Below are 22,136 nucleotides of genomic sequence, written 5' to 3'. Positions count from 1 at the left end.
AGGGATATTTTCCCTCGCACGTCATTGCGTTTTAACCACTAATTTCCCTTTTTAAATCCATCATGGGTGTGTTCCACGGCTTGCTGTGGCTGATTGCACGTTTCTGCATTTGTATTTCCCTGCAGTTAATCAGACTGCTTCTGTGATACCAAAGAGCTGGAGGAAACCAAATGAAGGCGTCTCTGCTGGAGACACGCCTCAAAAGGATGATGAGGTAAGAAAAGAAGCCCAAAACATGTAGGGTAAGGAAACAAGGCTGCATTTAAAATGCCTACATATTATCTGGACAGAGTTGGGCAGAGGGAGAAGAGGATCATCATCCATCACCCTCATTGCTTACACAGCCCACTGCATGTCAAATCATCTCTCTTATTGTTTTGTTCTGGTCTTACCACTGCGGGAGAATAGTTACAGCAGCAACAAACTGGATTCTTCCTTGAACAAGTTTAGCGTCTCGTTAAGATTTTAAATCACTAAGAGGCTTCCCTTGCCATTGAGCAAGCAACACAGAACAAACATATAAAGTCTAGAATAATCAGTAATGTTACCAGGGTTGGTGTAGAGATGAAAACACATCACACATAGGTGTAACTACTGCAACTTCCTCCTTTTCTGACCCATCAATCTCTCGTTCACCTCAGAGTCTCCTTCCCTTCACTCTTGTTTCCCTAATTTTGGACTCCTTCATTCAAACCCTAATGCGTCCATCCATATCATCCTGTCTGCGGATGACCTGCCTCCTACTGTGGAACCAATAATGAAAGGGTGTTATTGGGAGGAATTGTAACCCTGATCTTCAAATATGACGGGAGCTACCTGCAGTAACCATTAAAGAAAAAGATTTACCGGTTACGTGCAGCTAAATGAACTCTTAAATGCGTTCTGTACAGGCCGAGGAATCTTAGTGTCAATCTGTCGTTCTTCATCCAACTCTTTTGGACAAGGAGACATTTCACAGTGATTTGTCGGACAGAGATATTCAGCAGCTGAAGAAAGGCAGCAGAGGGATGATACTGAAGAGCATTGAGCCAGCAGGAAGCATCCAGGGCTCCATTAGCTCGCTCGTAATGCTCCCTGGTTAGCGTGGAGGAGGAAGTGAGGAGATTAATATTGCAGGCAATGAGGAAATTATTGCTTAAATTTACAAATTTACATAAACTGATTGGACATCCACAAAAAGTTGACAGATTTGACCCTTTTTAATCCCGCTAAATGACAATAGAGCCGGCTGTAGTGAACCCTGAGCCTTTCCTCCACACAGGACGAGCCTGGGCCGGCGGAGCAACCTGCTGGAGACCAGGACCTGCAGCAGCGAGGTCCTGGGGCGAGCAGCCCGGGGCCCCTTGCATCGGTCCTCACCTCCGCGCCGGCTCCCGCCAGCAGTCCCGAGGGGGACGGAGAGCCCGCCGCCGTCCCAGAGGAGAACGGCGAGGCCGAGGTGGAGCCCATGAGGAACGGGGCCGGTCATACGTCAGAGACGGAGAGCAGTGACAGCGGAGTCACCCCCGGAGAGAAGGAGAACTCCACGGAGGCCCCGCAGGACATGGAAGGTTAGAAGGGCCCGTTCCTTTGACGTAGCTTCTATAGAACTTTTATACAAAGTTATATAACAGTTGTCTTTTCAATAGATTTGTGACATTTTGAGCAAACCCAGTGTAGCCTTTGCTTCAATTATTTTATATGTTTTTTTGCTTTTTCTCGCGTGGTGGTCCAGACCTGGCCGATCCCAGTGGGAAGCGCCAGTACAACAGGGACTTCCTGTTGGGCTTCCAGTTCATGCCCGCCTGCGTACAGAAGCCTGAGGGTCTCCCGCCCATCAGCGATGTGGTGCTTGACAAGGTGAGTAGACCAGTTGTTGTTGCAGATTTTCCTGCATAAGTACTCCGACCCCAGTGTTGCTTTTAGAGGCCATCTCTTTTCTCTTTCTTAATGTTGCTTTAAAAAAGGAAAGTGGCAACTACATATTACTTTGTCCATTTAAAGCAGGGGTGTCAAACTCATTTCAGGTTCTGGCCAGATACTGCACAGTTTGACCAAACGCGGGGGCCACTGACGATCGGTCGGGTGACGGGGGGGGGGGGGGTGGGGGTACGGCCGTCACCTGGCGGGCCGGATTTGGAGGCCACATAAAATTACGTGGCGGGCCACATCTGGCCCACGGGCCTTGATTTTGACACATGTGATTTAAAGCAACAATCTTTTTTTAAACGTAAGACCTATTTTTAAGGATTTGTTTTGAATAGAGCAGAAATAATGAGTCAGTTGACATAAAATAAATAGTTAATAGTTTTGAGGATCCTTTAAGTCTGTTGAAACAAACATTCAAAATTGGTGTTTTTTAAAATATCTTTTAGACAGTTTGTCGGACACAACGAGCTATCTTTTTGAAATTATTCATAATTTTCTAAGGATTAAGCTATTAAATGATGGATTATGTTCATCAAAATGCCCCAGTTTTGAACATACTCTGCGTATCATGAGCTCAGCAACAGGCGTCATTTGAGTCTGTGGGACTGTGCACTGGATCAAAGATACAGCAAACAGTTTGTTTCATTACTCTGATCCACACTTCGAATGGGTGGAGCATATGGCCCACTGAAATGCTGTTTTGATTATAATCACATTGCTATTATGTCACACTTGGCAGTCTTAAAAGCCAATGCCCCTCCCCCACCTCTCCAAAAAAAACCAGCCCGACCGGCGATGCAAAAATCCCAGGCTAATTTTCACTAAAGGAGAAAGTGAAATCTCATTGGAAAAGAGCCGAGAGGAAGTCAAGGACAGCTGAAAGACAAAGAGCTGGATTTGTTCTCCTCTCCTCCCCCACAACTGTACCCCCGCTATCGCCTGCGTTCCTTTCTTCCTTCTCTCCCCTCCACACCTGGTCCTGACTTTTCTCCCCCCTTAATTGTCTGCTAATCCCACAGAGCAGAATTTCTCACCCGTACAGTGAATTATCTCCGAGCCGTTAACGTAGCCTGACTGTCGTGTACGACTGATCACCTTTAAGTAACCCACCGGCTTAGAAATGCACACACGTACGACCCCTTTTCTCCTGTTGCCGTTCTTATTACAGGGATTACTGCTCCCCCTGCTGTCCAACTCATCGTGTGTGTGTGTATGTGTGTGTGTGTGTGTTGTCAGATTAACCAGAACAAGTTGCCGCCGCCTCGAGTGGTGGATACCAGGGCGATTTCCAGAGGACCTGATTTCACACCTGCTTTCGCAGATTTTGGCCGGCAGATGACCGGAGGACGAGGCGCCACAGTGAGTCACGTGCACACGCTCCAGCATCGGAGTCGTTCATGAAGTCACATACACGCCTCCGATTCCCACTTTGTTTCCGATTTAGAAATGTTCCAGCTGTCTCATACACACGGGAACAAATTGGCAATCAAGTGTGGAAGAAAATATAAAAGATGCATCACATCTTTCAAACGTTTGCTTTAAGGTCTGAGGATAATGGGAAAGGACTTGAGGTACTATGTTCCAGTTGGTGTCAGCCAAAGTCCACAAGTATTCAGCTGCTGATCCAATACTTCAAACACATTTTTAGCATTGCCAGAGTCAGGATTTGATCTGATTGGAATAAACCCACCTAAATGCATGCGTGCATCTAGTCCTCAAAGCCATTTTAAGGCCACTCCAGGTAGTGCAGATTTCACACACGTGACATGGTAATGAGGAGAGTCGTCCCCGTGTCAATGAAGCAGGCTTTTATGTAATATTTCAAGCAGATTCCAAGCTTAATGTTGCATCCTGTCGTTTGCATTCACAGCTCATGAACATGGGTACTCGTCGGCCTCCACCCAGGAAGATCATCATGAACGTGTCAGTTAATGAAATTCAGCTCAAGAAATCTGAGAATGCCTGGAAACCTGGCATGAAGAGGCCGGAGGTCCAGGCAGATGATCCCGAGGTGCAAAACACGCAGGTACGGCCAGACATGCACACATGCCTGTACACAAACACAGGAAGGGGAGTGCGCCCAACTTGTTGTTTTTTACATAATAAAGCGTTATCATCATGGAGACTAATGCATTTTATGAGATGGTATCTTTCTCAAAAGCCACCGATATCTAGAATCCGTTATTGTTGTAAGAGGATCTTCACCTGAAATGCTTGATTTGACCGATTCCCTTTAGGAGCTGTTCAAGAAGGTGCGCAGCATCCTGAACAAGCTGACTCCTCAGAAGTTCAACCAGCTGATGAAGCAGGTGACGGACCTGACCATCGACACCGAAGAGCGGCTCAAAGGGGTCATCGACCTGGTCTTTGAGAAGGCCATCGACGAGCCCAGCTTCTCCGTGGCCTACGGTAACATGTGCCGCTGCCTCGCCACGGTAAGCAGACAGGAAGTGAATGAACAACCCCACCTTAGCGGCCATCCTTTCACGGCTCAGTTCAACAATAAGTAAACTTTTCTGGAGTCCACAAGCGCTGCAGATTCCTTCAACGTGCTGAATTAAACTCCACTTTGCCCCCCATTTGTAGACGACCGCTCTGACAAAATGTTTCAGCCACAAAAGAGATTTTAAATTCTTCACTGCGTCGATGCGACCACGTCGTGCAATGCAATATGGTTCAATACAATGCGATGATATGGTGTGTTCCGTATATCGGTATCAGATTTCTGTACGGTATGAATTTCTCACGTACTGTTCACACTGGCGTTATGCCAGAACAACAACGTTGCATTTCGGCAGGTGGCAGAATTTATTTTTACACCTCAACGTGGAGCGCAGAGGACTGAGATACTTGTCTCAACATGTGTTGAGATTAAGTCCTGGTAACAACTTTATAACAAAGAATAACTCTCAACAAACCCTTTTTGTGACACAAACAATTTGTAACGCTAATAACAAATTGTACATTTGTACATACATCCGCCGAACTGCACGCTGGGTACAGCTCACAACAAGAAGTAACTCTGTTGCTTCATGAAAACACGGAAAAAGAGCGACACAGGATTTATGTGTTTACTTTAAAAAGCGATACCGTGATATACCGGGTTACCGCCAGAATCTTTCTTAATACCGTGATATGGATTTTTGGCCATACCGGCCAGCCCTAGTGTGCAGTATGATTTGATTTTCAAGGAAAAAGACCAACCGCACATTTAGAATCCATACACACAGAAGGCTTTAAGTCGATGCGCCACACATGAAAATATTAAAGGCTTTGTTTGTCCCTAGAGCTGTATTTAATACGTTTTTTTGACTATGTCTACTGTACCCGTGCAGCTCAAGGTGCCCATGACGGATAAACCCAACACCACAGTGAACTTTCGCAAGCTGCTCCTCAACCGCTGCCAGAAGGAGTTTGAGAAAGACAAGGTGGACGACGTGGTGTTCGAGAGGAAGCAAAAAGAGCTGGACTCTGCTGCATCGGTGTGTATAAATGACACCAAGGCGGAGAGAGTGAAACTCATAATTGGTTTTTGCGAATGACTCCCGAGACCAATTTTTTTCCCGCCCTTAGACGACGGAGCGCGAGCGGCTCCAGCAGGAGTTGGAGGAAGCCAAGGACAAGGCGCGGCGGCGCTCCATCGGCAACATCAGGTTCATCGGCGAGCTCTTCAAGCTCAAGATGCTGACGGAGGCCATCATGCACGACTGTGTCGTCAAGCTGCTCAAGAACCACGACGAGGAGTCTTTGGAGTGCCTCTGCAGGCTGCTCACCACCATCGGCAAGGACCTGGACTTTGAGAAGGCCAAGGTGAGGCAAAGAGACCCGCTGGTTCATTATTGATGCATTCATGCCATTCAGCTACCGCCAGAAGGCCTGATGTTTTGTGTCTGAGCAGCCAGGGAGGGACTGCTGACCAATCCGCTGCCCTTTGACATGAGCACAGCATGTCGGTCAGGCTCTGCTGCGGCGAACACCTGTGTGTAGAGCGCTTACGGGATCACCTGCTTTTTTTCTGGTTCCCTCGGCAACAAGCCATGCTGCCATGTTTACTGTGGACTACGGGGTGGAAATTGATTTTCCTTTCCTTTTCGGTGACACCCAGTGGGACGCAGTGAGAGTCTGACCAGCAAGGAGCAACTTTATTCTGCTTGGTTTCATTTTCCATTTGACACTGAAGCATTTTAACGGTATTCACCAAGACAAAAGCACAGTTTTAGAGGTGAATAATTCCTCTCGTTCTACAGAGGAGTTTCTTCCTGTTTAATATAATGGCTTTCTGGGCTATTACAGTTTTAGTTCTAGCGTCTCCCAAATCATTTCAATTGAATCTTGGGCGGTCCGGAGTCACAAACCAGTCAGTCAGTTTGTTGAAATAATGTGGAAATCTCTAAGATCGTGGTCCATTAGATTTAATTGAGAAATTGTGAACATACCCTTCATCTCTCAAATTAACCTCCTCTTTGTCTTTCTCTCTCTGCTCAGCCTCGGATGGATCAGTATTTCCATCAGATGGAAAAAATAGTCAAGGAAAGGAAGGTGTCATCTCGGATACGCTTCATGCTGCAGGACATTATGGACCTCAGATTGGTGAGTGTCACTGTTTTTTTTTTAAGTAAAGTCGATATAAATTATGTATGAAGGTGTAAACTCAACAAAAATAGACAACAAATAGAAATGAGCTACTTAGGCTGCATAATAAATTCACTTTGTATAAAAACAAAAACGCCATGTTCAGCATTGTGGAATGAAACAAAGTATTGAAACTTACTATTAAGACAAAAAGAGAGTCTCAATGAACGTTGACACTGACAGCGCCGTTAACGACTGTGATAATAACATCCGCTTTGCTTTAAAAACGGCTTATATCTGAGCGAATATGTCCGCTCTGATAAAACCCTCCAAAACCCAGACGATTTGCATAGTCAGGTTTCTTTCATTTGAAAAGGCTCGGATAAAGTAGAAGAAATCAGTGATAAACTGCCGACTATATGTGTATATGTATAACTGCATGAGATCGGTAATGAGGACCTTTGTGGATCTGGTTATTCTTCCAGCACAACTGGGTGTCCAGAAGAGCCGACCAGGGCCCGAAAACCATCGAGCAGATCCACAAGGAGGCCAAGATCGAAGAGCAGGAGGAGCAGAGAAAAGTGCAGCAGCAACTTCTCTCCAAGGACAGCAAGAGACGGACAGGTCAGCCTCGCAGTCTAAATCCTCTTTTAGGCTTAGTGGCCTCAGCTACAGTGACTCAGGAAGCCGGCAAGCATACAGAGCGATTTCCTGTCCCTGTGGCCTGCAGAGATGCTATTGTGCCCGACAGCAGACAGGAAGCCTCCCATTCCCCCCCATTGGTCAGCTGACCCATCATTTTTCACCATGTTTAGCACAAAAAAGTAAAAAATGACACTTGGCCATTCAATGAATGAAAATACGGTTGGATTCTTACACTGACTTCCTTTTTGAAACTGCATTTTGTAAGGCGTGTGTGTGTGTGTGTGTGTGTGTCTTTGGCCTCTGTAGATCCCAGAGATCAGCGGGAGCAGAGAGATCAGCGCGTGCAGAGAGAAGAGACCTGGAACACGGTACCCGTGACGAAGAACAGCAGGACCATCGACCCCACCAAGATCCCAAAGATCTCCAAGGTGAGACCGGCTGATTGCTTGTTCAGCGCCAAAAGAGGCAGCAGCTCTACTTCTTCCCGATTTCTGCATGTACCCTTTATTCGTTTCCTCCTGCGCTTTTAGGAACACGGTTGGAGCAGATTAGCGGCACAACTCCTTTTCACTGATAGATCAGGGGAAATCCCATTGGCTGCCGATCAAGTGTCCATACTTGAATGAGCAAATGACAACATTTGGTTGTGGGGGGCGATAAGCAACACCATCATGTCCGACTTGTGCGTGCTGAATGTGGGCGTGATGGCGGTCACACACTGTCGCTTTCATGACTTTTCATGTCAACAAACCACATCAGACTTCACCACTTAAGTTGAGTGTGTTGAAATCTTGCATTTCAAACCACAAAAAATACCACTAGTTTTATTCTGTGATATTTATTGGTTTCCATACAGCGCCGTTTCGTTGCAGCATTTTATTGGGTCTCCTCCGTCTTTGGGATGAAGCGCTGAGGTTGTTCTTCCTGTCGGGACGAGTTTGTCTCGTTCATTTAGTTCTTTTTCCCACCGCTCAGAAGCGTTTCCCCGCCGGTGGTTGTTCTTTCGGGAGAGTCTTTCTGGATGTTTACACAGCACCTGTGTTTCATGTGGACTTAATTGTTGGGCCAGCTCCTCTCTGAGCTACATTGTTTGTAGTGCTCAGTCCCCCTGCAGGACCCCCCAGGTACTGCCTTGTGAAAAGAAAACAAGTTCCCCCTGCAGGAGGAGTTTTGCCATGTTCATGGAGTTAGCCCCACAGGGAGGACATTGATTTTACATCCTTTTTGACAAAACTAAACTCTTTATGTTGTGTGCTATCTTGAATCCAAAGTGCCAACCTCTGCTTTCGTAAGACCTTAATTGCAGATTTACCAGGGGGGGGGGGGGCTTTGGCTGCTGATTGTTATGATTTGATGACACAAGCCTTTGAGTAGCTGTGCTGATTGATCTGTTCTATTCCAGCTCCGAGTGATAAAGGAACCGTCAGAATATAATTGCAGGTCTCAAATGTTGTCCTCTTTATTGCTGTGTGTTTTCCATGTGTGCTCGCAACCACGTTGAATGATCCCTGTCTCTGCAGCCTCAAACGGATGAGAAGATCCAGCTGGGCCCCCGGGCTCAAGTCACGTGGGGGAAGGGCAGCAGTGGAGGAGCCAAGGCCAGTGAATCAGGTACGAACTGATCCAAGAACACAGAGGATGGATCATTGCAGGAGCTCGGACCTGAGATGATGTTCATTACACAGCGAAGCATTTCTTGTATTGCGTTTCAGAAGCTAAACAGTGGAAGGGCGTCAGAGGTGGAGCACTGTTCTCCATCTTTCTGTCTCCGCCTGTTCATTTGATCAATATGTGGGTTGTTACAATCGGGAAATACTTTCAATTAATGGTAATTAGTGATTGTAGTTCCAACCTGATTAGATGGCAAGAGAAGTAACATCCTGAGCTTTACACACTACATCCTCTGTGCTTTGTGACCGGCCCGAATGTCTCATCCAGTGATTCCCTTTCAGTTCGATCCCGAAGCTCGCAGGAGATTTATCAGCTTTGTGTTTTCTTTCTCGCTCGATTCTGCAAACACCAAAACCTTAACGATCCATTTTCCTCTTTTACACCTCCTGCAACGGTTCTCTCCGTGACAGAACTATCACGGACAGCCGGCCTCAATCGGTACTCCGCGCTGCAGCCGACGCCCCCTCCCCAGCCCTCCACTCCTCCTCCACACAACCCAGACTTTGACTCCAGGAGAACTCTGGCGAGGTAAAGCGCACAAACGTGAGCTTCTGGTAGCTAAGCTCTCGTTTTCAGAACATCCCGATTGACCTGATTTCTTTGTGGGTGGGGGTCTCTCCTCCCGGCAGTGTTAACAGCGCGCCCAGAGAACGCGGCGAGAAGCCGGTGACTTTTGCCCCGCCAGCGTCACGCTCCGGGGCGTTCACCAGGGGGGGCAGTTCGAAGGAGCTGCTGGAGAGTCCGACCCCCGAGGAGCCGCAGAGAGACCGGGAGCGAGAGGGGGCCGAGGCCCGGAGACGGAGCGACACCGAGGACAAAGAGGAGCCGGAGAGCAGCGGCGTCCGGGAAGCTGGTGAGACGCACAGGACCGAGATGGGAAATGACCTTTCAATTTAAAGCTTCTCCACTGGCTCAACACACGGCTGTTCAGTGACGTCCTGAATTCACCGTTAACGACACAATCTCTTTAGAATTAAGATATTTATGTTTTTAGCGCCGCGATCGCTCGTATGCTCAGAATTTCTCGCTTGTTGAACGTTAAGCGCTAGGGCCACGAGATGATGTGTTGTACCAGCACACAGAACTATGAAGGTCATCTGTTGCCCTCGCATCTCATTTCTCTGCTGTGAAACTGTAAAAGGGTCTAATCTAGATATCAATACATATTTTTAATTGTAATGTTATCATGTGACCTTTAGTCCAGCAAGTGAATATTATGTTTGAAAGTGTGATTTATTTTTTTGGAAGTCAGAGTAGAGGAATCCGAGTAGACCAGACCTGGATTTCCATCTTGAGCTCACAGCAGACAGACACTGATGTCGTCATTGTTTTTAACCTCAACAGTGAAACCGGAGTCAGTGGTTCAGACTCCAGAAAGACCTCCTCTGTCTGTGGAGGAGACGGAGAGGAAGTCCAAGTCCATCATTGATGAGTTCCTGCACATAAATGACTCCAAGGTACAGAGTTCCACGAGAAGATCTGATTTTTTGAGGTGGAGTTGTATTAATTACTTTTCCGCAGTCGGGACAACCCCAGATGGGAGAAAGGAGACAGGAGTTGGGGCACTGGAATTGAGTAATGCACTGTGGGCGGGGGAAGCGGCAAACCTAAAGGAAAATCAATGTTTAAGTGCACGCTGTGTTTTGAGTGGTTCCCTGCTTTACCTTGCAGTAAGAAAGGTCTTTCTAACGCGCAACCGAAGCCATAGAATCCATCTGGTCTCCTCAAATCCACAAGACTTCTGACCAAAACATTTAACCTCGTAGAATCCAGTTGTTCTTCTGCGAGTGCCGCCAACAAGGCAAGATCGAGGTGGAAAAACACCCCACCTAGAGAAGTCCAAACTGTGAAATTGTGCCGATATCAGAACGGCGGCTCTAGTCGTTCTACTGTCCATCGCATGCACGTGGTGTTATTGTTCCTTCCTCTGATCACGTGTGCGTCCTCCCGCAGGAGGCCGTTCAGTGTGTGAGCGAGCTGGACCTGGGCTCCCAGCTGCACGTCTTTGTGCGCGTCGGGGTGGAGTCGACCCTGGAGCGCAGTCAGATCACACGGGACCACATGGGCCAGCTCCTCTTCCTGCTGGTGACGCAGGGCGTCCTGCCCAAACCTCAGTTCTACAAAGGGTCAGTTTCTGCTTGGTTTTACAAAAGCAAATGTTAAGTGTAATCTGTAAAGAGAATGCTATCAAAGGTTAGACAACGTTCCAGAGTACTGCACTGAAAATAATGTCACGTACAAGTGTAAAAATATTTTAATGGAGGAAGAGGAAGGGATTTCTTCTGGTCTCATAGATGTTGTCTCTTTGTCAGGTTCGCAGACACGCTGGAACTAGCGGACGACATGGCCATCGACATTCCTCACATCTGGCTGTACCTGGCCGAGCTGCTCGCCCCGGTGCTGAAGGAAGAGGCCTTCTCTATGAGAGAGCTCTTTAGGTGCTACACCAATCGCACACAGAAAACGAGCTAAGAATAAAGTACAAATGTTTGCCCAGAATAAGTGAAACCAATTGCAGCGCGTTGGGCTTTGTGGGCACGTTTCTGTTTACCACCACAGAGCCACACGGCGGTCAACGTTTTCCTCAATGAACATAATTACACGGTTCTTGTTCTTTGGGCAACATTTTTCTAGTCCATGTTCCTCTTCTCTGTTCTCATTTCATGCATTACTCTGGTTTAAAATACACGGGCCCTTATGGCGGCACAGAAATTCGTCGTTAGTGTTTAATTGTGTCATTAAACTGCTCCTTGCCTCTTTTTGTGCACAGTGAACTAAGCAAACCGTTGCTTCCTGTTGGAAGAGCTGGGCTCTTAATCTCTGAAATACTGCACGTACTATGCAAACAAACGGTAAGCAGCACGTTCAATTAAGTCACGACCACTTAAATGTCTATGGAGGTGACTATATGTGATATTTTGGCACCTTTGCTACTTTTTTTTTTTTTTTTTTACAACATCAATAGGGCCCATTGAAGTCTTTTTACCTGGGGACAGAGAGAAAGAAATGCGATGTATCAGAGAAGGTGCGATGTTGTCTCATCTTGTCTCCACAGAGCCATAGCACTGTGGCTTCTTTGTGGAGGGAATCTGCCCTCAGCTGGGCCGACTTCCTGCCGGAGGAAGAGGACGTCGAGGCTTTCATCTCACAACAGGTTTGTAAGAAAGGCCTCCTTATGGATCTAGAAGTGGAACCAAAAGAAGACGGAGCACATTCTACTCTGACTTCCTCCTCACCTCTTTTTCCCCGTTTCATCATCTACATCTTCCATCGGCACCTGCATCTCGTCTTGCTGCAACACCAGAAACTCCAGTTCATCTTCTCGGAGGGCTCCGGTCCTGAGGGGGACGTGTCCAAGCGGATCTTATCTCCTGAGGAGCTGAGCCAGCAGCTGGAGAGACTCCTCCTGGAGGACATGGTCAGCGACGAGGAGATCTTTAAATGGGCAGAGGTATGACAAGTCACACATTTCTTAGCGGGGGGGGAAAATGGATGAAACTCTGCAAGCTAGTGGCCTAAATGTTTTGCTCTTTTGCGGCACAAACTGAAATTGGCACGCCGTGTGTTTTGTCCTCTTCTCTTCTCCAATGTCGCAGGCAACCGTGGATGAATCTCAGACGAGCTCGTCTCCCTTCCTGAGGGCTCTGATGACCGCTGTGTGTAAGGCGGCAGTGAAAGGTAAGCACCTCTGCCACCTGGAGGAGAAACTCTAAAACGCCACCAGCGAGCTCACCACCCCCCCCCCCCCCCCCCCCCCCCATCCTGCTCTGCCCCAACAGACGATAACGCCAACTGTCGAGTGGACGCGGCCATCATCCAGAAGCGATTGCCTGTATTACTCAAGTACCTTAACTCAGACACTGAGCGACAGCTGCAAGCACTTTATGCACTTCAGGCCCTGATCGTCGCCCTGGATCAGCCTCCAAGTAAGTGCTGCGTCATTGTGGAATTTGTAATGTTAGCTAGATGGCTGCTGGTCAGAAGCTGTTGAACGTTAAATTACTTCATCAGCAGTCGTCGTGGATTTGTTGTTGCTGAATGATTTTTAAAAAATTCAGATTTACAATTGTTTGTTAGGGCAGGCGCTTAAAACAATGACCGAGGCGTCTTTGTCTTCCAGACCTTCTCCGGATGTTCTTTGACTGTCTGTACGACGAGGACGTGATCTCAGAGGACGCTTTCTACAAGTGGGAGACGAGCAAAGACCCCGCCGAGCAGCAGGGGAAGGGGGTGGCCCTCAAGTCCGTCACGGCCTTCTTCACCTGGCTGCGGGAGGCGGAGGAGGAGTCGGAAGACAATTGACGAGGGTCGACGTAGTTGAACTGCATCCGGCAGAACAAACAAACATTCAAAATGGGTGTGAGGGCCGAACGACGTGTTTTTACGGCTGGAATCTTTTTTTCTGCGGTACGGTTCCGAAACATGCCGCCATTTTGAGTTTGGATTTCAACGGCGGAAGCACTAAATACCTGTATCATACATAGAAAATATTTTTGTTTTAAATTTTAACTTTTGTTTTGTTACTTTTTAAGAAGAGACTTAAAAGATTCATAGGTTCTGGACTCTTTAATTTATTATTTTTTTAAGGACTGCAAATACAAAAGTTATTTAACATTTGCAGATGCTCACAAATGAGAATAACAGAATTAACAATATAATTAATTATAATAACAAAATAATAATTGTGAAAGAAAAGGCCTCCCTGGATTCCACACTGTTTGGTTTAAAACAGGGTAAAACAGAGTTATTTTGGGATGAAGGGGAAGCAGAGTAAGCAGTAAAAAAGGAGTGGATGCACAGAAACCATTAACGTTTTCCGTGTATGACGTTTTGAGGTCAAAGGTTATCTCCAAATAACCTCAAGGTGTTTCCCTCAGCCTTGGCTAGCCCTGCGCAGATATGTACATACGCCTCGTTGAGAGGCCCAGGTATGCACTCGAGAAGCAATGCCAGTCAGTCCACAGAACTGTCAAAACAAATGCAGACGAACAAACCGGATACATCGAAACGAGCAAAAATTGCAACTTTAAAAAGCAAATAGCCAGAGTCGCTGAACTTGAAATGCTTGTAATACTTCAGACCTACAGAGCAGATTAAAGCTTGTAAATACATTAAAGACAAAAAAGGTATTTAAAAATGCTCATTGTCATTTGTTTGGAGTTTAAAAATGAAGGCTGCCAGATTTGTTTCTTTTCAAAGTCTGTATGTGAGATGCATATTTTTCGGGTAACACCTTTGCCTCCTCAGAGGGGCACCTGGATGATGTGACCCAAGAGCGGCAGGTGAGGGGGCGGGGCGGTCGCTATGAGCCAATTAAAGCACCAACAAACATTATCAATTAACTCAACTTGTGCCTTTTGGCTTTGAAAGAGCTGCAACAGTTCCTTTTGTGGCGTGTAATTAACTACACTTTGAGATATCTTTTTTTATGAATATTTTGGGTCGACGTTGTGTGTGAATCCAGTTGAGATGTTTAGATATGGTCTGGCTTGTACTGCTTTACACCTTTCAATGTCTTCATGATCATCTGACTATCGGATCACCAAATGGGGCAGCTTCTCGTTTGTGAGAATTTGATTCTTTTCTGTTGTATGTCTCTTTTTTTTTTTTCAATGTTCGGACAGAGTAAGCGATGTGAAGGTTCAAATAAGGAAGTTTTGACTGACATTGCGCACATTTAATAGACAAAACAACAAATCCATTAACTTGTATAAATTCAAATAATGGTCAATATCATGTATAGACTGTTTATAAGGTTGCGTTCCTAATGTGTGTGTGTGTGGTGAAATGGTTTGAACTAATTCACTCATAGCGATGCAGCTAGAAATCACAAGTGTGTTTCTGATGTGTTTCTCTTTTTATTTACTACGGTTTTGAATAAGAAAGTGTCTTCAGCTTAACTTTGTGAGACGACTACAGCTCCCATGAGTCTTTGCCAAAGACGGCGTCCGAAGACCTCGTCAGGGCTGTAGTTTGTTTTAACGCTCACACGGTAATTATTATTTTTATCTCTTGATTTACGCGTTGCTATGAACTATACTGTAGACCACATCAACTCAAATCGATTACAAACTCACTGAGCTTTAAGGAAATATATCGAAGAACGTTTCTTTGCTAGCTAGCCTCCTTCCCGTTGGCCTCGGCCGGTTACGGCAGCGGGGGGGGAGAAAGTGGAGGATGGTCTTTTCGACGGTAATTGTCGGCGGCCATGACAGCGGGGGACCCGCCGACGTGCCGCGTGACGCCGCGACGTAACCAACGGTCCTAATGGGGCGGGGCTTGTAAACAAGAAAATCTAAATAAAGGGTCGTGCAGAAATTTACTCCAAAGTAGCTCACTTTTTCTCCACTAGTAAGAGGTAAGTTTGACTCGTGTTGCGATAAGTCACTAGTTAAATGTGTTGCACGGATGCGATGCTGGAAATAACGCGCAGGGCCGGTGGTTCTAACTCAATGCAACTGAAATGAATGTTCTGCCTTGTGCGACGCCATTACTGTGTGTATCAACCTACGGACAAAATGGCGAAATTGCCGAAAAATGATGGCAGTTCATCTTCTGGCTGGTGCGCGGATTGTCGGGAATTCATTGTCTGAGACCCGGCGGTTTAAGGCAGAGAGGACCGCCCGTCTTACAGGGTGGATGCTTTCGGCGAAACTCAAGTGCACCTTTTTTTATTTTTTTATTTAACGCTGTTCTCATGATAATAATGGCCAAATGAATGAAGTGGGTGTTGCGATTTCGCCTCCATGTCTAACCACGCACGTACACAGAAATGGGCCTCAGACCAGCGCTAATGCCCCCCCCCCCCCCCCCCCCCACCCCCACACACACCAACCCTCCCCCCCGCCCCCTTGTTTTGTTTCCCTCGTCCAGGTTAAGCTCGTGTGATGCCGATACGCCGAGTAGCAGCGACTCCTGCCCCGGAGAAGGCCCCCTCTGCTGCGGCCGAGAAAGGTAAGCCAGGCAGGGGTCGTCCATCACCTGAACTCGGGACCCGCGTGAACGCGCAGTCGCCAGAACGCGTCGTATCCCTGCGCGCGCACGCGCCGAGTGTTTTGTCAGGCTGCAGATGTGTTGTTTTTAACGACCTTTTTTCTTTTTATATATCACTGATGCAATTTGAGAATCATGTTGTGCAATTTTACTGTTGCTTACATGATGATTTTACTCTTTGGGTAGTATGTGTGGATGGGTTTCAGATGGCCCAAAGAGTGAATTATGCTGCATTAACACGTTTAAAAGGAAACGGAGCCAGCATAATGACTTTGACAGATTTTCTGCCAGTCTTTAATAAATCTTTAAGTAATCTTCAAGTTTAACTACAGCACATCCAGCCAATCGGCAGTGACCATGTCAAAGGAACAACAGTCCTGCAGAAACTTCAACCTCGAGTCTCATAAGTATGCGTTAAGGAGGAAATGAGGCAACATGGAACTGTTGGACTTTTCTGTCGATACGCTTGATTTAAAAAGCTGCTTTATTGTCCCTCTTTACACATTGCCGTGACGCGTTGTTTTTGTTTGCTGCCCACAGAGCCTCAGGCGTCCTCGGCGGAGTCGCCAGCAGCAGCAGCAGCAGCAGCCGGCGCCGCCGAAGAGGAACCGGCGGCACAGTCGGCCGTCCCGAAGGAGGCGGAGCCCACGGAGAACGGGGAGAAAGCCGACGCGCCCGCCGAGGAGAAGGCGGAAGAAAAGCCGGATAAGAAAGAGTGAGTCTCACCGGAGGGCTCGTGTGATCGCTGCGATATTTCACTCTGATGGCACTTTTTATCTGTTCATATTATCCTTGCCTCCGCTGGACAACGCATTGACAAAATACTTCCCTCGCTCCGTGGTCGGTTGAGTGCCGAGCATCACGCGCCACCGAGGCCACTGCCGGTCGGAACCTTCGCTGCAATAAACTGTGATTCATACGGTTACTTGAAACCAATTTGAATTCAAGTTAACGTTAAATAACTAACAAAAAGGAACCAAAGCAATGACGCAACTAAACTGTATACTGTTAACTTACTGTGTGCTTCTACTTTGGAAGAAAACACTTAGTAGTACAAACAAGTCCACATGCAGCTGTCCTTCAGGTATGAAGGGGACATTCGACCCGGCTTTCCATGGTGATGACGACTTATTATACTGGTGAATTTCTCCTTCACGTAGTACGCTAGCGTAGCCATCCAGGAAGGGTGGAATGACATGCTGATCACTAAGACGGATGTTCTCAAACTTCATTTTGTCTTTCCCGTCGGTGGCAAAGGGACAAATGCAGGGACTGCGCGGCCGGACAGTGTGCAACACACTGCTATGTTCTCCTACTAAGGTGAGGATGTGCTAGAGATAAGGGTGGTAGAAATCACAGTGAAATATCGCTTCTGACGGAACCAAACGCTTCACTCAACTTGTATCTTGCTCCTTTTTTTTTTTTTTTTTTTTTCTTGTCTTCGGCGGCAGGTTGAAAGACGGCTACAAGTCCGCGAAAGCCAAAGGCAAGAAGGTGAAGAGGACGATTCCCGCGTGGGCGACACTCGCTGCTGGCAAAAGGCTTCCCGTCGCCACCTTCGCAGGCAACAACCGAGTGGACAGCGTTCTCATCGAAGCCATCACGGTGCGTAGGGAACCCAGCGACTCCATCGAGGCGCCTGCCACGCAGCGGGTTATCTGACCTCTTCCCCTCTTTGCAGTCTTCAAATGACAAGTCGGGAGTTTCATACCAAGGCTTCATGAAATACATTCAGAAGAAATACCCGGAGATGGAGCTCGACAACAAGAAGTTTCTCATCAAGAAAGCAATGAAGAAACATTTGGAGAAGGGAACCATCAAACAGGTACGGAGTAGTGACTCTTTTTATTTTCTTACTTGCTCCCAACACGAAGATGTAGATGAAGGCATCATCAAAGCTTTGATCCTTAATGACAAACCTACAGAAAGGGAACATTGAAGCTGACCAGAGTCCTGAGAGGATTACAGTGAGTTGTCGGTTTGAGGTCGGGTTCCTTTTGGTGACCCCTGAGTTGGAGCTGCTTTATTTCACAGATGCTTAATACGTGTGTGTGTGTGTGGGGGAACACGGGAGACGTGTCGGGTCTACTTACTCTGGTTCTTGCTCTCGCCTCACACAGCTCACGGGGAAAGGCCTTTCGGGAACCTTCGCCATCGGGAAGATCTCCGCCTCCCCGAAGGTACGTCGCACAAACGTGTTAATTAGCGGGCTCAGAGTCTCTCAGCACCGCTTCGAGCCTCTTTGTTAGCTTCATATCTAATGGACACAAAGGTTTTCTTCTGTAACATTTGCAAATCACGCTTTGCTCCCCTTCGGTTGGTCTGTAATGGTCTTTGCTTTCGTTGCAGAAAGCAGCCGTGAATGTCGAGGCTCTGGGAGACGCTCTTCCTCTCATCATCACTCGGCTCTGTGAGCCCAAAGAGGCCTCCTACTGCCTGATCAAGAAATACCTGGAGCAGCACTTCCCCAACTTAAACATCCAAAACCGGTACAGGAAAAAACGTTAGAACGTTGTCTAATCTGACCGTGATAATGAATGAATGAATGAATGAATTCACCGCTGAGCCGACGCGTAGCGGACAACTAAATCCTACGTGCTCATTGACGTTTTTAAAGTGTAACGTTAATCGGCCCTCAGGCCGGATATACTCAAGTCGGCCCTGGTGAAGGCCGTGGAGAAAGGACATCTGGAGCAAATCACCGGGAAAGGAGCTAACGGCACATTCCAGGTAAAGATCTGCACAGAAGTTGCATAACTTTTTGTTTTCAAAATGACTCGTAGCATATCTTATTATTATTTTTAAATCAACGCTTTGCCCTTGATCTGCTGCCGAGGGGCTCCAAGCCACGGACTCGCGGCCCGACGCGCTAACGATGTTCTTGTCCCGCAGCTGAAGCGCGCCGGTAATCAGGTCCTGCTGAAGGGCAGCAGCTTGGAGGACGCCATCACAGCCGCCATCACGGCCATGAACGAACCCAAAACCTGCAGCACCACCACTCTGCGCAAATACCTAGTGGACGCCAACAAGGACACAAAGGAGTACAGATTAGGTGAGCAGCCCGGGCTCAACAAAGCTGTTTTTAGTTTTTTTTTAACCTGAAAAGCCATGTGCCCTCCTAAGTGCTCGTTTAGTAAAGGCCGCTTGTCTTTAGTGGCCAGTCTGAGGAGGACCCTGACCAAGTGCAAAGTGCTCGGCTGGATGGAGCAGATCACCGGTCACGGCTTCACAGGAACCTACCAGCTCTCGTTCCCCTTCTACCCGAGGTACGGCCCCTGCCTTGCTGGTTTATTTGTGAGTGGTGCTCGGGGAGGGGGGGTGTTGATGGTTTCGGTGGATGTGCCGTACAGGACGCTGTCATCCAGAGGTCCAGTCGGGATTGGGTGAGGAGGAAAGGGAGGGGCCGAGAGCGGCAATGTCTCTGCTGTGATCGGAGTTCGATTGATTTTATGATTCCACCAAAAGCCGCCAAGGTGGAAGCTTTGGAGGAGATAACAGCTGAAAGGGAGAAACCCTGAGGATTGTCGTCTTCTTCTTCTTCTCTTTAGCCCCACCATCCTGTACCCAGACAAGTTCAACGACCAAGCAAAGAAAAACCCGCCAGCCAGGGGGAGGCGGACGGTTCATTCTTCTTCAGAGGAGGAGGAAGAAGAAGAGGAGGAGGAGTCTGAGTCTGAGGACGAAGCTCCCTCTCGGAAAAGGTGGGTGTGAAAAGGAACTTGAAAACAATGTATTCTCTGATGAGACCGTAAGATTTAAAAAGCTCACTGTTCAAATTGCTTTTAGAAAATCACCAAAGAGGCCCCCACCCAAGGTGAAACGCCCCCCTGCAGCCAAGAAGTCGCGGAGCTCTAGTAAGTCGAAAGCTAAAGGACGGGGACGCTCCCTCGCCAAGAAGACTCCGGTCAAGAAGACTCCGGTCAAGACGTCTCCGGTCAAGAAGGCGGCGTCCTCGGCCAAGCGAGAGGGAAGGAAACCGTCGGCCGTGGCGAAGGATCCCACGCCGCCCCCTAAAGCCGCGCCAGCCAAGAAAGCTCCCGCTGCAAAACGGCCCAGAGCGCCGGCCGCCAGGAAGCCGACCAAACGGGGGGCCAAGCGGCCGGCGTCGAGGGAGTCGTCCCCCGAGGAGGCCGTCGTCGCCAAGGAAACGACGACGAGCGGGTCCAAGCGGTCAAAAACCGAGGACTCCCGCCCCGAGAGGCCCGCGGGTGGAAAGGCGGCGGCCAAAGGGGGGGCCAGGCGCTCCGCGCCCGCAAAGACAACGCCGCTGAAAGCAGCGGTCAAAAAGGAGGCGGGGAGGAAGACGTCCGCTCGCAGGTCCAAGAGGGGGAAATACTGAGGCGCTTTGTTTGGCTCCCTCGTTAAACAGGGCCGTAGTTTTCTTTCTTTTTGATTGGTTGTTTCTATTGTAGAATAAGAACGTTCTCCTTCCCAGTTTTGACTGTACACTGAAAGCTCTTGGATATTTTTATTTTTTTCCGTTTTTGAACCACGGTGTGTAGAGAAGCTCGGGTTAGCCGTCAAACAGATGTGTGACCAGCTGCCAGGATGGCGAGGTCCCCCCCAGACTGCGACTAGAGCCGTGTAGTGACCTCCGTTTTTATACCCCGCTCTTCACCTGTTGGCAGCACACGTTCCTAAAATCAAATCAAAAATGTCCTTTTTAATTAATTTATATGGGTTTGAAAAGTTAATGGTTCCTAATATTTTATAAAACAGATTTAGGGGATAAAACAATGTTTTATTGTAATTTGAATTGTTATCCATCCTTTTTAATTATGAATTATTGTTTACATAATTTGATTTAGCATAAAAGAAATTCCCTTAGAAAATATTTTGCCTGCAGCTGACAGGTTGATGACTTAAAGTAGAAAACATTGTTAGAATTAATTTTAAACACTTAAGGGGAAAATGTCTTTTTTGATACGTGTCTATATTAAGCAAGAACATTTTATTGCTTCACAGCTGCAAGAGATGTGTTAATAAGAAAAAGGAGGATAATACCCTGCATGCATGTAATCCTTGTGTTGTTAAGCTTTTTTTCCCAGGTCATTAATAAAATGGCTATATTTGTAAACTCTTGTAGTGTTTTATGTATCATTGGAGAATTTCAACATGCACAGCACATTTTCTTGATTCCAGAAATCAGAGATGCATAAATGATTCATTTACCAAAGCATAGATTTGTACATTTTACCCCCCCTTACGTGTGTGTATAAATCCAATAGCTTAGGCTACTGGTTCAGTTTCAGAGTGAGATTGTACATGCAAAGTTTAAAAATAAGATTATATTTAGTATAAAATGTATGTACCAGTGGTTCCCAAACTGAACTTGTTTGTGTGTATAATGGAGCTGGTTAAATTAAAACAAAAACACGACAAAATGTCCCGAAAAGAATCCGGGGAAGTATTTACTCGTTCAAAACGCACATTTACAAAAGTGTAAAAACAATCTAATATATAATTTTATATATATATTATATATATGGACCTTACATAGATTTTTTATAATTTTTTACCTATTTTAAAAAAAACTTTTGACTTTTTTTTTTTTGACCCTACATATTTTGACTTTTTTCACAATATTTTTTTTCCCATGACATGACTGGAATGATCTTAGATGGAGCAACCTACACGTCCCTGTCACTAATGCCAAATGCCCCAAATTTCTGTACTTTAAACCTTATCTGGGTTCAACCCTCAAGGGACATGGTGGCTCTTCCTAAATCCTTTTTTAGTTTTGGGTAACTGACATTTATAAAAAATCATAATGGGATTTTGCCCCAGAGACGGATTGGTGCATCTTGGAGGATCAACCATGCTATTCATCCTCCCTGCATTGGTAAAGGCACAAGTGAGTTGAATTTGAACGTAACAGAGAATTGGAGGGTGGATGCACTAAAAAGGGTAAACAAATCTACACCCTGTGCCAGACTGTCAGTTTAAGGTTGTCCACAGGATGCCCTGAAGTAGACAAACATGTGATTGTCTTGAAAAATGCCCTCAGAGGCTGTAATAAGCTCCTTCTTGCACCCCTACACTACCAGTCCTGGTCACATTTTGCCAACTTTGATTCTTCTATTTAACCTTGAGATTGCTACTCAAACCTGAAGTAAAGCCAAAGGCTGGGGTTGAACCCACAACCTACAAGGTAAGGACAGTAGCTCCTCAGCTCTTGTGCTGCACTACCTCACCATGCACAAATTAAATATTTGTTTCTCCTATTTAACCTTGAGACTGCTACTCAAACCTCATTCAAAGCAGAAGTGATGTCTGCATGAAGGGCAACCAAACCCTCCTTCTGAGAGAGCAGGTTTGAACTGAGGATCCTCCACACTTCAGCCTTC

At 46.9% G+C, this 22,136-nt stretch overlaps 2 protein-coding genes across 9 annotated transcripts in view; both read left to right on the top strand.

The window, feature by feature from the left end:
• Positions 1–13,137, top strand: part of eif4g3a (eukaryotic translation initiation factor 4 gamma, 3a) — a 35,160-nt gene extending 22,023 nt beyond the window's left edge. For all 6 annotated transcript variants that reach the window (XM_062563918.1, XM_037490971.2, XM_062563915.1 and 3 more), the window contains 23 exons: positions 126–214; positions 1,262–1,550; positions 1,715–1,839; positions 3,145–3,267; positions 3,779–3,934; positions 4,146–4,343; positions 5,244–5,390; positions 5,482–5,718; positions 6,394–6,498; positions 6,966–7,104; positions 7,432–7,553; positions 8,646–8,736; positions 9,207–9,324; positions 9,426–9,649; positions 10,141–10,253; positions 10,750–10,922; positions 11,109–11,234; positions 11,567–11,648; positions 11,852–11,950; positions 12,101–12,247; positions 12,393–12,474; positions 12,576–12,722; positions 12,917–13,137. In XM_062563918.1, the coding sequence (XP_062419902.1) occupies positions 126–214; positions 1,262–1,550; positions 1,715–1,839; positions 3,145–3,267; positions 3,779–3,934; positions 4,146–4,343; positions 5,244–5,390; positions 5,482–5,718; positions 6,394–6,498; positions 6,966–7,104; positions 7,432–7,553; positions 8,646–8,736; positions 9,207–9,324; positions 9,426–9,649; positions 10,141–10,253; positions 10,750–10,922; positions 11,109–11,234; positions 11,567–11,648; positions 11,852–11,950; positions 12,101–12,247; positions 12,393–12,474; positions 12,576–12,722; positions 12,917–13,098 (3,314 nt within the window). In that variant the 3' untranslated portion in view covers positions 13,099–13,137. The remainder of the gene's footprint in view (positions 1–125; positions 215–1,261; positions 1,551–1,714; positions 1,840–3,144; positions 3,268–3,778; positions 3,935–4,145; positions 4,344–5,243; positions 5,391–5,481; positions 5,719–6,393; positions 6,499–6,965; positions 7,105–7,431; positions 7,554–8,645; positions 8,737–9,206; positions 9,325–9,425; positions 9,650–10,140; positions 10,254–10,749; positions 10,923–11,108; positions 11,235–11,566; positions 11,649–11,851; positions 11,951–12,100; positions 12,248–12,392; positions 12,475–12,575; positions 12,723–12,916) is intronic.
• Positions 13,138–14,663: 1,526 nt separating this feature from the next.
• hp1bp3 (heterochromatin protein 1, binding protein 3) lies at positions 14,664–20,866 on the top strand. Of its 3 annotated transcripts, none has more exons than XM_037490976.2 (13): positions 14,666–15,154; positions 15,670–15,750; positions 16,330–16,504; positions 17,047–17,109; positions 17,241–17,394; positions 17,471–17,614; positions 17,910–17,969; positions 18,139–18,278; positions 18,429–18,519; positions 18,682–18,841; positions 18,944–19,055; positions 19,338–19,490; positions 19,576–20,866. In XM_037490976.2, exons 2-13 carry the CDS (start codon positions 15,684–15,686, stop codon positions 20,126–20,128), a joined length of 1,872 nt encoding a protein of 623 aa, XP_037346873.2. In that variant the 5' UTR covers positions 14,666–15,154; positions 15,670–15,683; the 3' UTR covers positions 20,129–20,866. The 3 variants fall into 3 exon arrangements, with proteins under 3 accessions (XP_037346874.2, XP_037346873.2, XP_062419903.1); XM_062563919.1 differs by lacking the exon at positions 14,666–15,154 and adding an exon at positions 15,216–15,519; XM_037490977.2 differs by lacking the exon at positions 17,047–17,109 and having other exon boundaries at positions 14,664–15,154.
• Positions 20,867–22,136: the final 1,270 nt, after the last annotated feature.

The sequence above is a fragment of the Pungitius pungitius genome, chromosome 8 (assembly GCF_949316345.1).
Source record: "Pungitius pungitius chromosome 8, fPunPun2.1, whole genome shotgun sequence".
NCBI lineage: Eukaryota > Metazoa > Chordata > Actinopteri > Perciformes > Gasterosteidae > Pungitius > Pungitius pungitius.
This window is presented reverse-complemented; position numbering and strand designations above follow the sequence as displayed.